This window comes from Chlorocebus sabaeus, chromosome 3 (assembly GCF_047675955.1).
Source record: "Chlorocebus sabaeus isolate Y175 chromosome 3, mChlSab1.0.hap1, whole genome shotgun sequence".
In the NCBI taxonomy this organism is placed as follows: domain Eukaryota; kingdom Metazoa; phylum Chordata; class Mammalia; order Primates; family Cercopithecidae; genus Chlorocebus; species Chlorocebus sabaeus.
The window spans coordinates 53,955,078-53,969,921 of NC_132906.1; the positions used below are offsets into that span (position 1 = coordinate 53,955,078).

The 14,844-nt window shown below is 41.0% G+C and overlaps 1 protein-coding gene across 2 annotated transcripts in view; it reads right to left on the reverse strand.

Moving 5' to 3' along the window:
- Positions 1 to 7,805, reverse strand: part of DACH1 (dachshund family transcription factor 1) — a 438,934-nt gene extending 431,129 nt beyond the window's left edge. The window contains exon 1 of one of the 2 annotated variants that reach the window (XM_007960558.3): positions 3,501 to 7,805. In XM_007960558.3, coding sequence (XP_007958749.3) covers positions 3,501 to 4,357 — 857 coding nt within the window. In that variant the 5' untranslated portion in view covers positions 4,358 to 7,805. The remainder of the gene's footprint in view (positions 1 to 3,500) is intronic. The other variant, XM_007960560.3, reaches the window with a different exon arrangement.
- Positions 7,806 to 14,844: the final 7,039 nt, after the last annotated feature.

Genomic DNA, 14,844 nt, shown 5'->3' on the forward strand with positions numbered 1-14,844 from the left:
TCTTTTTTTGTTGTTGTTATTTAATGTTAAGCAGTTAATTAACTGACCTCTGTTGCAACAGCCAAGTTCATGCAACTAATGTTTAGTTTTAAAATAATAATTGGAGGAAGCTGATCAAGGACAGACTTTGCCCTTTGACAACTTTTAAATATATTTCCTTACGTTTCTTTCATGTTTTGAGACCTTTATTTTTTAGCTTTACTGTCTAGCAGGTGATAGTCTCTTTTTCATCTCCTTGTGGTAATGACAGATGGCTTCAACATTTATTCTAGTTTTCATAGATAGCATACTAATGCAATAGCCCCAAGCAAATTAAATCCACTCTAAGGTTTGCTACTAACTTACTGAGAAACTTTGAGCAAGTTTATGAACCTTACTTTTCTGTAACATCATTTTGGTTCCTCAAAATCCCTGGTATTATTATTCCATGCTATTAAGAGAGAGAGATAGATTCTGTAAAAAGCTGAGAGTGCTAAGATTTGATGTTTCTCATTTTATACAAATTATAACATGTACATGTATAAATTATATACACACATATATGGGTGTATCTATAGTACTTTTATATAGTTTCCCTTCTTGCTCAGCTTCTCTTATACTCTACATAAATTACTCCCTTAGCTTGTTAAGTAGCTAGAGGAAAAAGAAACCAAAGTGAAATAAATCAATACATCTAGGTGAATAAATAAGATTCTTCATAGCAAAGATATAAACTGGACTTGAATGAAAAAAGTAATCAAAATTTTATAAATGCAAGATGCAAAACATTTCAAAGCTTTCAAAGGTAAGAAATAAGACAATAATGCTTATTATAATCATTAAAAATAATAATATAAGGTAAACAGTATATTTGGTGAAAGAGTTCCATTACAAGTTCTCGATTTCTTCAATCAGTGGCAAAGTTAGGAAAATCAAGGTAAGTATTTGCAATGAAACACCTACTCAAGTTAATTACTACAATATTGCATGTATTTAAGTTAGAGTAAGCTTTTTTTAGTTGACATATGATCAAATTCAATACTAAATAAACAAACTTACTGCCTTTAACTTAAAAATAACTTGAAATAGGGTTTTAGAGCAACACATGTAATTGCAAATTATTAAGGCCAGGTGATTGAAACATAATTACAGTAGTGATGAGATATTTGTGAAGAGATAAACAGTTCCACTGTATTTGACTTATCTTGGCTCTGCAAGTTTAAACTCCAGATCTGTTGTTAACCTCAGGAGGAAAAAAAACTTGAAAAAAAATTTAGTTAATAACTTTAAGAATATTCTCCAACCACATGGTGAGGACTTAAAATCTAGGCAAAAATTCAGGGAATAAATCAAGTTTAACACTGATTATAACATTTGTTATAATGCAGTCATTGAAGGAAGTTTTCTCCAGCAATTTTGTGTGTTTACGTATGTGTATGTGAAATAGACTTTAATTATGTAGTATCTAGTGTGTTGTAAGAAACACATAAAGAGGATTCCGAGGAGAGTAGATGTTTGATTACTAAGGAGAAAAAAAATAGTAGCGATTCACCAATTTACTGGATAGGCAGACAGTTTTATAACTATCATATCTGAACTAGCTTCAAATTTCACCTAGCTTTCTTCGTAACTCCAGAACAATTTTTCTGACCTGATTCAAATAGATTTGGGGCAAATATTTTATATTCTGCACGACCAAGAGCTCCAATTATCTGAGCAAATGACATTTAGTGATCTTGCTTCCTCAACCCCCACTACCCCCCATCTTTACTGCCACCTGTCCATACATTTGGGCGCGCGCGCATACACACACACACACACACACACACACAGCATTTACCCTCAAATAGTCGAAGATTCAAAGCCCAAACACACCCATGTCCCATGGAACGAAGGGTACCTAAACACGGAAAAGAATTTCTGGCTAGGTCAGGATAGGACATTTGCTGGACTGGAATTCGAATCTTTTTCGTTTCTCAGCCTTCTCGGGCACTAAGCGAGAAGTCTTTCTCCATGGAAAAAAGAGCTAGCGCTTTTTCAACACAATTTCCTTCTGGTCTGCTTATTACACTTCCTTTCCACCTAAGTTTCCCTGTCTCTGCGGGGGCACACACCAACTCCGCTCCTTCTCTCAATCTTCAAACTTATTTGGAGGGTACCGAAGTTTCCGCGCAAATTTTGCGCGCAGTTCCCACGTGCCCGCTTCAGGTCTTCAACTTTCCCTATTCTCTTTCTCCCGGAATCCCACTCTGAACTTTTGCCTCTGCACTTCCTTGCAGCGAACCGTGGGGACAAAGCAGAGCTGTGAAAGGGGGTGGAATGATCATCTCTAACCCGAAACTGACAAGTTGCCCCACTCCCGCCCCCTCTCGGTAGATCCTCCCCCACTGAGCGTTCATTAGCATAAAACTGGTCTGGCTGGGGACCGGTCCCGCCGCCTCCTCCGTGCGCGCGCTCTGCTGGGCTGGGGAAGCCAAGGAACAGAGTATCAGGCCCGCTGAGCATCCCAGTGCAAAGTGTGCACCTGCTCGCTGCTTAAGCTACTAACCTTTAAGAAAAGAAAAGAGAAAGAAAGAAAGAAAACACACTTTGGAGAGAAAGAGACAGAGAGAGAGAGATCGAGAGAGAGCGCGCTTGGTGGCTTTCCTTCTTAATCTCTCCAGCTTCCATTGAGTCTCGGGCACTCGGTCACCTCCCCCTACCGAAGAAAACCTGCTGGTTGCCCTCACATCTGCCCCGGGGCCACCGCACCCCTTTATTTCCTTTGCACACGCACTCACTCACACGCGGACACACGCACACATGCGCGAACACACAGACCCCTCCCCTCGACGGGCTTCCCCTCCGGGCTTCGGAGCTCAGCTCCCCGGAGCTCATCCCCCGAGATGGCCCCGGTCTCTCAGCCTCGCGGGTCATTTCCCTCCCGACCTCAAAGTGCCCTCCTCGGGTGCTGGCCCGCTCCCTCGCCTTTCCCAGCGGGCCCCTCACCCGGAGCGCGTCTCCCGGCTCCCCGAGCCCTGCGGAGCAGGTCACGACCTCCCCCCGCCCCTGGGACCGCGCTCGGCGCCACAGATCAGCCCTGTCGGTGCTGGGAAGCGGGCGGTGGAACCCAGGTCCTAGGGAGCGCACGAACGCGGACGGCAGCGCTGAGAGGGGTCTCCAGGCGCCCCGCGCGCCCGGGGCAGGGGGCTATGGCTCCAGGAAAGACGCCTTCCTCCTCCGGCTCGCCCCTCCGCCCCGAGGCTCGGCTTTTCCCGCGTCCCACAGCAGCCCATCCCCGGGACCCACTGGGCAAGGGGCGGACCGGGCCGAAGAGCGAGGTCTGGGCAGGGTGAGGTGCCAGCTTCTCAGGGGTCGGGCGCGGCTGGCGAACCCCGAGCAGGGAGAGGAAAGGGCCGCGCTCGCCGGGGCGCGCGGCTCGCGGGCGCGCAGAGCGAGCGGCGCCGGGAAGGGAGCGAGGGCAGGGCGAGCAGGCGGGTGGGAAGGGGCCCGGGTGGCGGGGGCTATCCCCCGCGACTCACCTTGCGTTGGTGCAGTCATTATAGAGGGTCTCGAAGTCCTTCCTGGAGATGAGTTTGCAGCGGTTCACTCCTGGCTGGATGGCGCCCAGTCCCCTCAAGATGCGAACCTGTTCCACATTGCACACGACCGGCGTGATCTCCAGCCGCTTCAGCTTGGTGTAGACCGTGTGCAAGCCCCCCACCAAGTGCTTCAGGAACAGGTCGAAAGCCTGGGGCAGGCAGATCAGCTCGCAGCCCTCCACCGTGAAGGAAGCCACTTTGGCCCCCCTCAGATCCACCATTTTGCACTCATTATTCTGGGGGGTGTTTTCCACTGGGGACGGGGTTGAGTACACGGGTTTCCCGGGGAGGGGGCCGCAGCTGCTGCTGCTACTGCTGCTGCTGCTACTACTGCTGCTGCTGCTGCTGCTGCTGCTACTGCTGCTGCTGCTGCTGCTGCCGGTGTTCGCGTTGATGGGGGTGCTGGAGGCGACGCCGCCGCCAGCGCTGATGCCGCCGCCGCCGCCGCCGCCGCCGCCGCCGCTGCCGTTGCTCGCGGCCGCCAGGCTGGGGTTGCAGTTGCTGCCACCGCCGCCGCCGCCACCGCCGCCTCCGTTGCCACCACTGCCGCCGCCGCCTCCGCTGCCGCCGCCGCCGCCGCCGGTGGAGGTGACTGTGGCCGCTGCCGCCGCCGAAGCAATGGGCTCCGGGCGGAACAGAGTTGGCCCAGAGGACGCCGGGGGTCCGATGGAAGGAGCCGGAGACGAAGTCGCCGAGGAGGTGGAGGTGGTGGTGCCAGAGGAGGAAGCAGACGTGGAGATTGGGGGTTGAGGGGGGACCAGCTGGGTCGGAGGGATCAAAGCCGCCGGCACTGCCATGGTCACATATAAGGGGAAATAGACTGAGGAGAAGCGAGGGGAAAAGTTGCCACACACCCCCGGGAGGGGAAGGGGAAAAAAGGGGGGAGAAGGAGCGATGGGGGCAACAACAACAACTCCAGGAGAGAACGAGGAGGAGAAAGGGAGAGAAGGGGGAGAAAAGGAGGTGAAGGTAATAAAGAGAGAGCGCAGGAGGGGCGAGCACGAGAGGCGCTCTGGAGAGAAACGCACAAAAGTGTCCCGCAAGTCGAAATGCGAGTCCTCTCCGGGGGCTGAGATCGAGGGCTGGTTTGGGGGGGAAAGGGGGGAGGGTCGGCTGTTGTTGTGTGGGTCCCGCTCTAGCACAAAGTTAAGGATGAAGGTGAAAAGGAGGAGGTTTGAAGGACTTGGGCTCTCCCTGGCAAGTACATTGATCAAAGATTGAGAGGGGAATGACAGAGAGAAAATGAGCTGAAAAGTGCAGGCTGCCGGCTGGACGAGTTGTTGTTGTCACACGGTGCAGAGGGGAGGAGCTCCGGAAACTTGAAATACCCTTTGAAGCCGCAAAAACCTCACTCACTAGTATTAACCCAAATTATCCAACCAGGAACTCGGAGCAGAGACTCCGAGAGCGCGAGACACTGGAAAGGGAGCGTGCGAGGAAAGGAGGAGGGGAGGGGGAGGATACGGAAAGAAACTGTGGGAGGGACGGAGAGGAAAAGCCAGGGACACAGAAGTGGCGATCGGAAAAGGAGAGGGAGATCATCTACTTCTCTTCTACTACTACCGTTAGATTGCATGTCTCACATTCCATTTCGTTCGCGGCGACTGGTAATTTTTTCCAAAGCTTCTTAACAATCGCCTGCCAACTTAAACAGGAGCCAGAGCGCTCCGAGCTCTCCTTCAAGGATTTAGGATCCATCTCCACGCGTTTTGGCAATGAGCTAGAAATGAAAACACAGCCCCCACTTCATAATTGTTCAGAAATTATTTTGAGGAAAATTCACATGTAAGCAAAGCGTAACGTTCTTTTGCATATGATTGTTTTATTTCTCTACTAAATTATTTATATAAAGATAGTGAAAAATTCCAGGACAGTTTTCAAGTGGTGAGAAGAAAGTCAGTCCGAAATCGCTTAAGAATAATGGAAAGCTCTGTATTCAATTCCATATTTCCTAATAGGTTGTGGAAAGAAATGCTTGACTTGATGTGGATGATTTAGAATAACTTCACTGTCGCCCCAAAAGCCAGTCAGAAATACCTGTTAAACCTAGAGATACCAAGGAGATAAGGCATCCTTGAAGATTTAGAAAGTGGAAAAAGGCTTTTCTTACCCAAAACTCTGTAATTAAATCACCTGTCTTACATAGTAACCAATTATCCTCATGTCCTTTAAGACCCAAGGCCAGCTGCTAATGTGTTTTTTGGACAACACAATAGTTTTGTTTTTGTTTTTGTTTTTGTTTTTTTCATGTTTGAAAAGTGCTGCTGTAGTTTTGGAAAGTCCTTTTCAATTTGTCAGTAAATACATGTTTTGTAAATAATGAGAAGAACAAAAACAAAGCTCACTAGCTGACTTGTAAAGACGAGTAGCTGTGCTTAAAACAACATGAGGCTGAGTTTAGACTGGACTCTCTTCCTCCTTTCCTTCCTCTTTCCTTTTCTTCTTTTTTCTAACTTGTTGCATTGAGATATTTATTCAAGGTTTTTGACTAACATATGATTTGAAAATGGGTCAAATCTATTTGCTACTCATATCTCCAAGTATCTTCAATTAGTTAGCCTTTGAACCGGTCTACACATGTTCATTAAGTTTATAAGATATGAAGCAATGCTTTAGCATTTGGCAGATTTTTAAAATAAACTATTAGTAGTAGGTTCATAGTGTTGGGAAATTTTATAATACAATTTTCACCATTCTGGTGTTGAAATGATCACATTTCTCTTTATCATTTTAAGCCTTTGAACTCTGTGAATCGTAATGTCAAAAAGTGCAGGAACTGTCTATCGAGAAATAGAAATATGACACTATGGACTAATTAGTGTATGATTTTACTAAACTTTTTGGGACATAGCAGTTAAATCAGGAGGCTTTCCTGGGAGATAAGAATTCAGAAAATCAATTGTTGCAGAAAAGTCCATGAACTTCCGCAAGGACAACTAAAGTTTACACAGTTGTTTGGCCTGGTTAACCAATGCATTGTAATACATTCAGAAATATTTTTTATTAATGTTTTAGTCTTCACATTTGTTATCAGTTAAAAGTAGGAATTCAATATATATTGTGAATATATATTTAATATATATAACACTTCCTTAAGTGTTTTTGCATGTTTTAGAAAATATTACTTTTTTAAGACATGCCAAATTACTATGTTAATGAGGGGAGGGGAGGAAGAAAGTATTAAGCCCTGAAAAGCTAATTTTATTTTGGAATTCTACGCCTAACTTTAATAAATTTTGATATGGTTTTAAAAGACTAAACTATAGTTTCATTATGTTAAGTTCTAGACCCAAAAATGGAAAAATGGGAATTAAATGTCAAGCATCTGCCATTACCATTCTCATTTTTTTACATTTCCTTAAACTATCACTCACCCAATACCTGCCACATTCAGAAGCTACAGACAGGAAGTAATGATAGCAGTCCAAGCCATAATCCCACCTTGCTTCGAAGCAAACTCCAAATTTTCTACTGTAGGGAAACCTTTGCCTTCAAGCACGTGCTCCACTCAGAAGCAGGGCTTAGAGACATTTGCCCCAACCTGAATGAGAGCTCTCCAGACTTCCTTCCCCTGACCTCAGGTCCCCTTCGATCAAACAATAGGATTAGAAAAGACATATAGCACAAATTAAAATATGTAGGAAATAAAAACCTTGACAACTTTGAAGGTTTTATCTTTTTTCTTTCCTTTTCTTTTTCTTTTTCTTTCTTTCTTTTTGAGCAATGTTGCCAATGAATAAGGCAAACAGTTATTTAACAACAGCAGATAAATCAACTTAGAGATTTTGAATTCTCACTCCATTGCATATTTAGCTTTCAGAGCTTTTGTCTTGCTTGTTTATTGTTTTACATCTCCGCTTGTTTCAGGTCCTTTCCCTCCATCTCATCTTCCCCAACCTTCACTCAATTTGCATAAGCAAAACTCAAAGTACTGTAACTGATATTAGAAAATTCTCTCTGTGTGTTGTGAAGATGTATTGTGCTGAAATCAATAAGACTGTTTAAAATTCAAAGACCTGCAAATCGTTCTGTTTGTCCTTTGATAGGGCCTGTGCTGATTAAAATGCTACCAAGAAAGCTTAATTGCTGCACTAATTAAGAAGTCTTTAATTTCTTTCCTAGGATATCGTTTGAAGCTTAGCTTGTACTAGTTCAGGGAAGGTATTTTCTTCCCTCCCTCTACCCCCTTCTGGCCCCTCCCCTCCCTTTCACCGTCCTCCCTTCCCCCCCAACCCCCGCCCGACAAGGAGATCCCTACGAATGGGAACTAACCGAGAGAGTGGTCTCAGGTCTTGCTATCTATTACTTAACAAAAATCGGCACAGGATGCAGAGTTCAGTACAGTATGAAATGCAGTTTTGAGAAGAGCTGTAAGGTTGCAAGAGACAGTAAGAAAATACAAAGTAGCTGTTGCAGCTAAAGTCCCGATGAATACCTGGATGACAACAGGCACTTTAGCCCGATGATGAGGGCATCCTATTTGGTTAAAAGGGGCAGTGACAGGGAAATGAAACAGGGACACATAAAAACATACTTTCAAAACCTGTGGTTTAAAAAAGAAGAATAAATCTGTAGAAAGATGGACTTAGAGTTGGGATTTGGTAAGTATCATTTTATTTTATGAGTATGAAAACATGAATTCTATGGGGATTTATTTTTGACCCTTTTTATAACCCAGGGAAGCACAGCACTGTATTACATCCATTCCATTCTTATCTATTGACCTATTTTATTCACTGATTTCTCAAGTGGGGAAACTGACTAAATGATTTCACAAAGCTTTCTCTGTAATCAATAGTCATTTTTTAAGGTTTATTCATGCTGCATTATAATTCTGGTAAACGACTGCAAAGCAGAAGATTGTAAGAAAGATACAAATATTGACAAAGCCAGGATAAGTCATGTCTTTAAACCTTCAGAGTTTCAATATAATAATTGATATCATTATTTGAAAAAAGAGAAATGCATATTTCATAGCATATAAAAAACTAAAATGATGGAGTAACTTAGAGGCAATATATATCTGAATGTATTTCTTGAATATCTCAAATTTTCCTAAAAGCTTAGAGTATCCTCTTTTTATAGCATCACTAAGTGAAACGGAAACAATTTGGGCATATGCAGAAATAACAAGAAGAAAAGATTCATTGCAATTTTATTATTTTAACTTTTTCCCAAGTTCTCTTAGAGACATGCACAAAAACATACAGATGTATATTCCAGATACAGAATGAATCCGTTCAGTGACAGGACAAGGAGATAAAATGCTTAATAGATTCAAAAGGAGATTTACCATTCTGAGCACGACGTCACTCTAATTATGTTTACTCTAATTGAAAGCAAGGTTTTTTGGAATCTGAAATTACTTTCAGATTTTTTTTTTAAATAATGCAAGTAGATCAAATGTTGATCACAAGCATTTCAATCTTTCAAAATGTATTGGAAAATTAAATGAAAAGTGGAGTTTGGTACAAACAATGCCCCAGGGCAAAAAACAACTAACACTAGATTTTCCAGTCCAGCCATAACACAAATCAATTTGAGCACACTTCTATGGCCAGACTGCCAGATTGTTATGACTGCTAATTCACTCAATCAAAGAGTGCATTAGCACACCCGGCACAAATAGCTTTAACAATAGAGTGCATTTCTCAACAATTCCAAGATATATCACAATAGAGAAGTAAAGAGGAAGATCATTTTTACATCTACATATTTACTAATGGACCTGTTTCCTTAGGAGGAAAAAAAAAAAAAAAAGATAGACTTCAAGCATAGGTTTATTAAAGAGCTATCAAAGTTTGGCAAATCTAAAAAGATATCAGGGTACCAGTAGTTCACTGACTTTGTTAAACGTTTCTCAGGAGAGAATCCAAAATTGATGTTTGCACTTCAGTAGTAAATCATTGAAGATGGAGAAATTATACCAAGTGACTGTCTCAAGCCTTTTTAACTCAGACACACAGCCTCCTCAATCAGCTCAGCGGATAAACCTCAACTACCTTAAGCAAAGACTTCCTTACTTTTATACTTTCAGACTCTGTCTCCCCACTTTTCCTTCCAGCTTCTGACTTTTGGTGACTCTCACTTCCATTCCTTCCCTCTCTTTTCCACTGCCCTCCTTCTCCTCAAGAACAACACAAGACTTAAGGATGCATTCTCTAATCAAGCACAGAGAGCTTGATGGCGAATTGCCCAAAGGACAAAAGGTGGGGAGCTGAAGGAGAACAAATCATAATTTGAAGCACTCAAACTTTATATTGCCAACTTTTATTCTTAATAAAGAAGTGGTTAAAATAGTTATAAATAGCTCTGTTCTGCTTTACACCATGGGAATGCATAGACTGTGTATATATACTTACTGAATGCATTGCAATTGTCTATTCACATTCACCTTTACATAGTTCCCATAGACAAATGGTGCAGTTTGGCACCACCGTTAGTCCCTCCCTAACCTATCCTCATCCCCTTTTCTCCTGGTTCAGGATGAAGGTGACATGTGGCAAAAAATACTTCACTGGTCATGGGGTACATTCTGAGAAATCTATAAACTCATACTGAAGAGAGAGGGTACTGGCAAGAAGAATAGTTACACATAAAATAAATTCATCCTGGAATTGCTTCCCTCACTTCAAACTGCATCATTTCTACGACACATGGTCAATTTTCCATGATAATGTAGTTATACTTTCCTATCACTACTTACTTCCAGTTAAGTGTCCTTAATTTCACCTGTAGGTTGGTACTAAGGGCTGCCCAGCCTACTATTCAATTAAAAAAATAAACACGTTGAGATCATTGTAGAGTCAGATTGTAAAAGGAGGCAGCAACAAGAATAATACAAATTGAGATTAATTCCCTTCATCTCTTAAATCAGGTCATTGTGAAAGGAATGGTGCACTCGACTGAAATAAGCTCAAAAAGTCAGACAGATATTTAAATCCCTAGTTTTATAATAAACATTGTACTTGTAACTGTACCTTTTAATGTATGGCATTTTCTAATTGTCATATTCTTTTCTCTTTAAATAACCCAACACTCGCTTTCCTCTAAAGAAGATCATCATGAAGGCATATGAATTGCTCAAGAGACATAGTTGAGATGGGGAGAGGATGTATAATCTGTCATAGCATAAAAATTTGTTTGATATTGAAGCATAAATTATTGTGCAGTTTTTCAGCATTAGGAGAAATGTATTTTACTTGATTATAAAAGTTCCTGTTGATTTTCTATATGCTTTGTTGTTTTAACCTATTATCTTAGTCTTTTTTCTTTTCCTATGCTTAAAAGAAGAGGTCATTGTCCAACAAATAGCCTATAAAAATTGTTTTATTTGAAGTCAGAAATTTCATGGATTGTTAGTAAAGAATAAAGTGTTTATTTATTTATTGCCTTCCAGAACAAAGAGATTTTTTAAAAAGTTGAAAGAAGAACAATTGCCACCTTCTAGCCTGAGATCTTGTATGTCAAGTTTCAGCCCAGAGCAAATTTTTACAACAAGTTATAAACCCCTGTAACAGAGGGTTTATTATAATGGAAGTGCTGACACAACCTTAACTATAGCGTTGTAAACGGCTATGCTATAATATCCATTAAGCAGAAAGAAAAATAAGCTGGCTGATCAATAATTTATACAAAGAGTACCAACTGCAGACATAATAACTGTAATGTTTGCAAAGCAATCTCTCTGCTCTCCAGGCTTAACAGTAAACGCAAACTAGCAACGCTGTTAATTTCCAACTCCTACAGATAAGAATACAAACAAATTACTTAAAATTATATTTTGCTCAACATTTAGCATGCCTCGATGGGATAAAATAAAATTTAATTATGATGCAACTTGTGCCGGATGCAAAGCTGTTTTGTTTTCCAGCACATTTTATTATGAAAGGACATTCATTTGGAACATCAATTATGGGGAAATAGTATGTTTCAAGGAGTTGACTTGGGTCAGGCAGGTTCTTCTAAGAGTTATTCAGACATGGAAACAGACTGACACTGTTTAACTTCAAAGAAAGTTACAGGGTTTTACAGAGCCACAACCTGAAATACAATACTGCATGCTCTGATCCAAGTCAACTGACAGTAAAAACATACCTTGTCATTAGAGTTTACAGGAAAAAAGACATTGGTTTGGAAAATGTGGCCATCTTTAGCATCCAGTGCATCTAGGAGTGCTTATTTAACGTGAGCTTCATTTCCATGGAAGCACAGTGTGTCATTTCTATCTAATAAACATAAATCATAAAATGTGAGCATTATTTTCTTTTCTGGAAAGTTTTTAAAAATACATTTTAATAGCTGTCTATATTCATTAGTGCTCACTTTTTTTAGTTTTTACATATGTAAAGTATGTTATTTTGATATTTTTATTTTCATTGGTGTCTTTTAAAGCAAGAAAATAATATTTGACAATTCAAGAAGGGAAGAGAAGAATTGAAGGATTCCAAATTGCCCACTATGTACGTACTGGAAGTTGAACCAGAGTTTACATTTCTGAAGTTCACATCTCCATCAGTCTTTTTGTCTGTACATTTCCTGGTGGTGGGGGGTGTGGAACTCAGTAGAACGAAGAGACTTTGCTATCAGAGTTGTAAAATGGTGTATTACCCTGTGAGCAATTGCACTTGGAAAGGAACCAGTAATTTATATGAGAAGTGTTTAAGATTGCCTGCTCACCCAGTGATCCATGCCAGGTCAGTTCCAGTAATGCTAGAAAACAAAAGGAGGTGCACATCACTGGGAAAGAGACACCTTATACACCTTAAGAGCTTGTGAAGGGAAGCACTAAAATGCCATTTTCTCAAATGAACTGATCATTACCATTTAAAATCCTGAGGGCTGTGGGAATGGGGAGGAGAGAAAGAATTTTTCTTTTGATTTAACAGGGCTCTGAAGTACTGGTTTTAAGGGGGAGGTGTTTTGTTGTGATTGTGTCTTAGCCCTATGCTTTAGCAAAGGTTAAATCTTGAAAAAAAAAAAGGTGCAGTTTTAAAACAACGAAATGGAAAATGACACAATGGCTCTGAGAATGCGCCTGGCCCATTTTAAACTAAGAAATTAACTGTTTTTAAAATAATTCATACAAATAGTAATGCAACCCTCTACTACTAGTGTTCATGCCAGGCTCTTAAGTTGTTGCTATTAGTATTTTACTTGAATAGATTTTCCCAGATCAACCCCTCACTCCTCAAGTTTTCAAGAGAAGGCTGGGATACTGGCAGGGTGTTATATAAGAAAGTACTTCCTAAGAATTCTTTACAGACTTCTTTATTCTTGCTTAGCATAACCCAAGTGCCAGCTCTGAGTATACCTCCTTTGGGGAGACATTTCAATACTGTCATCTTCAGGCACATGCTTTTCCCACATGCTTTAAAGTCATTTTAGCTTTTGAACCAGAGTTCAGTTCATTCACACATCCAGCATATCTTCATAATATACTCTTTAATATTTGGAGAAGAAATTAAATAAAATGACTATTTCTGACTAAGTCAGAATTTATAATTAACTGATTGGCTCAAGATTCCACACATCCAGGAATCTTTGCTGATTTATTCCTGTGTGTTGTAATAATTTTCACACTGCATTCTGATGGGAGAGACAATTATCTTATGTGTTTACACTTGTTGATATGTTTCTCTTCAGGTGGTCTCAAGTCATTTCTATTGCTTTGGATATCCACTATAATGCTTAGGGCTTGTGGGGTGCCCAATAAATGTCAGCTGGGTAATTAAAAACTGATAATATGCTATGCCATCCATTTCCTTTGCCCCCAAATTATGTAAACTGCTCCTTCTCCAAATGGTATATTGTTTGATTCAGACCAAGATATTGATAAGTCATAAAATTGTAGATATGCTCATTCAATTCTGTCCCAATATACAATGAATTTAGGACACTTCTTAGGGCAAAAAATCCAAGATGCTAAGAAGCTGGGTCTCAAATAGCTAGAGAAAAGAATCATAGGCCTGTAACTATGGCTAGCATTTGGGACCCATTTAGAAAAGAATCTTCTTTTCTTAGTCATCAGAGGAGCCATTAGAGAGGCTTCACCAGGACTGAAAATACAAGTGAGAGTACATCTTGGAGTGCTACTACAGAGGAGGAGGAAAAGTAGATGAGTGTGTGAAATTTTACCTACCAAATGTGAGTAAGTGTAATAAATATGTGTAACAATTTGTAAAGTTGTTTACTATAATATCACCATCACTTTAATATACATAGCAGTCTCTGTTATATAAAGCATACTTATTTTTGTGCACCAACCATATGCTAGTTGCTGAGGATGCAAAGGAGAAAAAGACACTCATCCCTATCAGCCTTTACTGTACATTATTTCTGTTGAGTCTTATTACCATAACACCGTTGAAATTTTGTGTTAGTGGAGCCTGGAAGATCATCTAATCCTAACATTGCAGATCTCATGCTACCATTTCCCCAGTGACCATGCCAGACATCACAAATAGCTTTCCGATCTTTCCCTTCAAGATCTGAGGCAATCTCAGTAACACTGTCAGGATAGAACTTTAGTCTGCCTCTCACTATGAGCCCAACAGACTCATCCTCATGTATCACTCCTGATCTTGCAAAAGAGAAAACTGACAATTAACAGTATATGAAAATGTCCCTTTGTACTCACAGCTAGTTAAGGCACAGCTAGTCAGGTATTAGTTTAAAATCAAATCCTCATTGATTTGTTCTCCCAACTACCCTAAAATGAAACTTTCTGGGTAAAAGGGGGGAAATACTTTTATTTCATTTCATATGTAAGAGAACTGAAAAAATAATAGAGAGGCCCAGATGGATCCAAACTCATGATTCTCTGTTTCTATTCCTGTATAACAGATCTCAGTGTGCTCAAATAATAGAGCTACTGATGTGTTCTCAGTGGCTACTTAGATGAATGCACTGATATGCTACAGTGCAACATAATGGGGATGAAGGAAACAAACAAACACAAAACTTGCAGAACTACTGTTATTTCAGGGACGAGACTTTTTGAGATCTTGAGAAATACTTCACTTGCATGTGATGTTAGAAAGTCAAGCTGCACAAAGCCTTGTGATTCTTTGACTTTCGTGATCTGGTTTCCTTTGGTTAGAAAATGGCAGCATCCACCAGTAAAAGTCACCTACCTGTTGGAGTGTGCTGCAAAATCAGGCATTGTGCCAGCAGTTGATTCCATAAACACTTTTCTATCGTCTCTTACCAACCTCAGTCTGCTTTCCATATGGGACTATCCGGGCTCTTTCTCCGATCTTTTTTCATCCTTATTTCAAGAAAG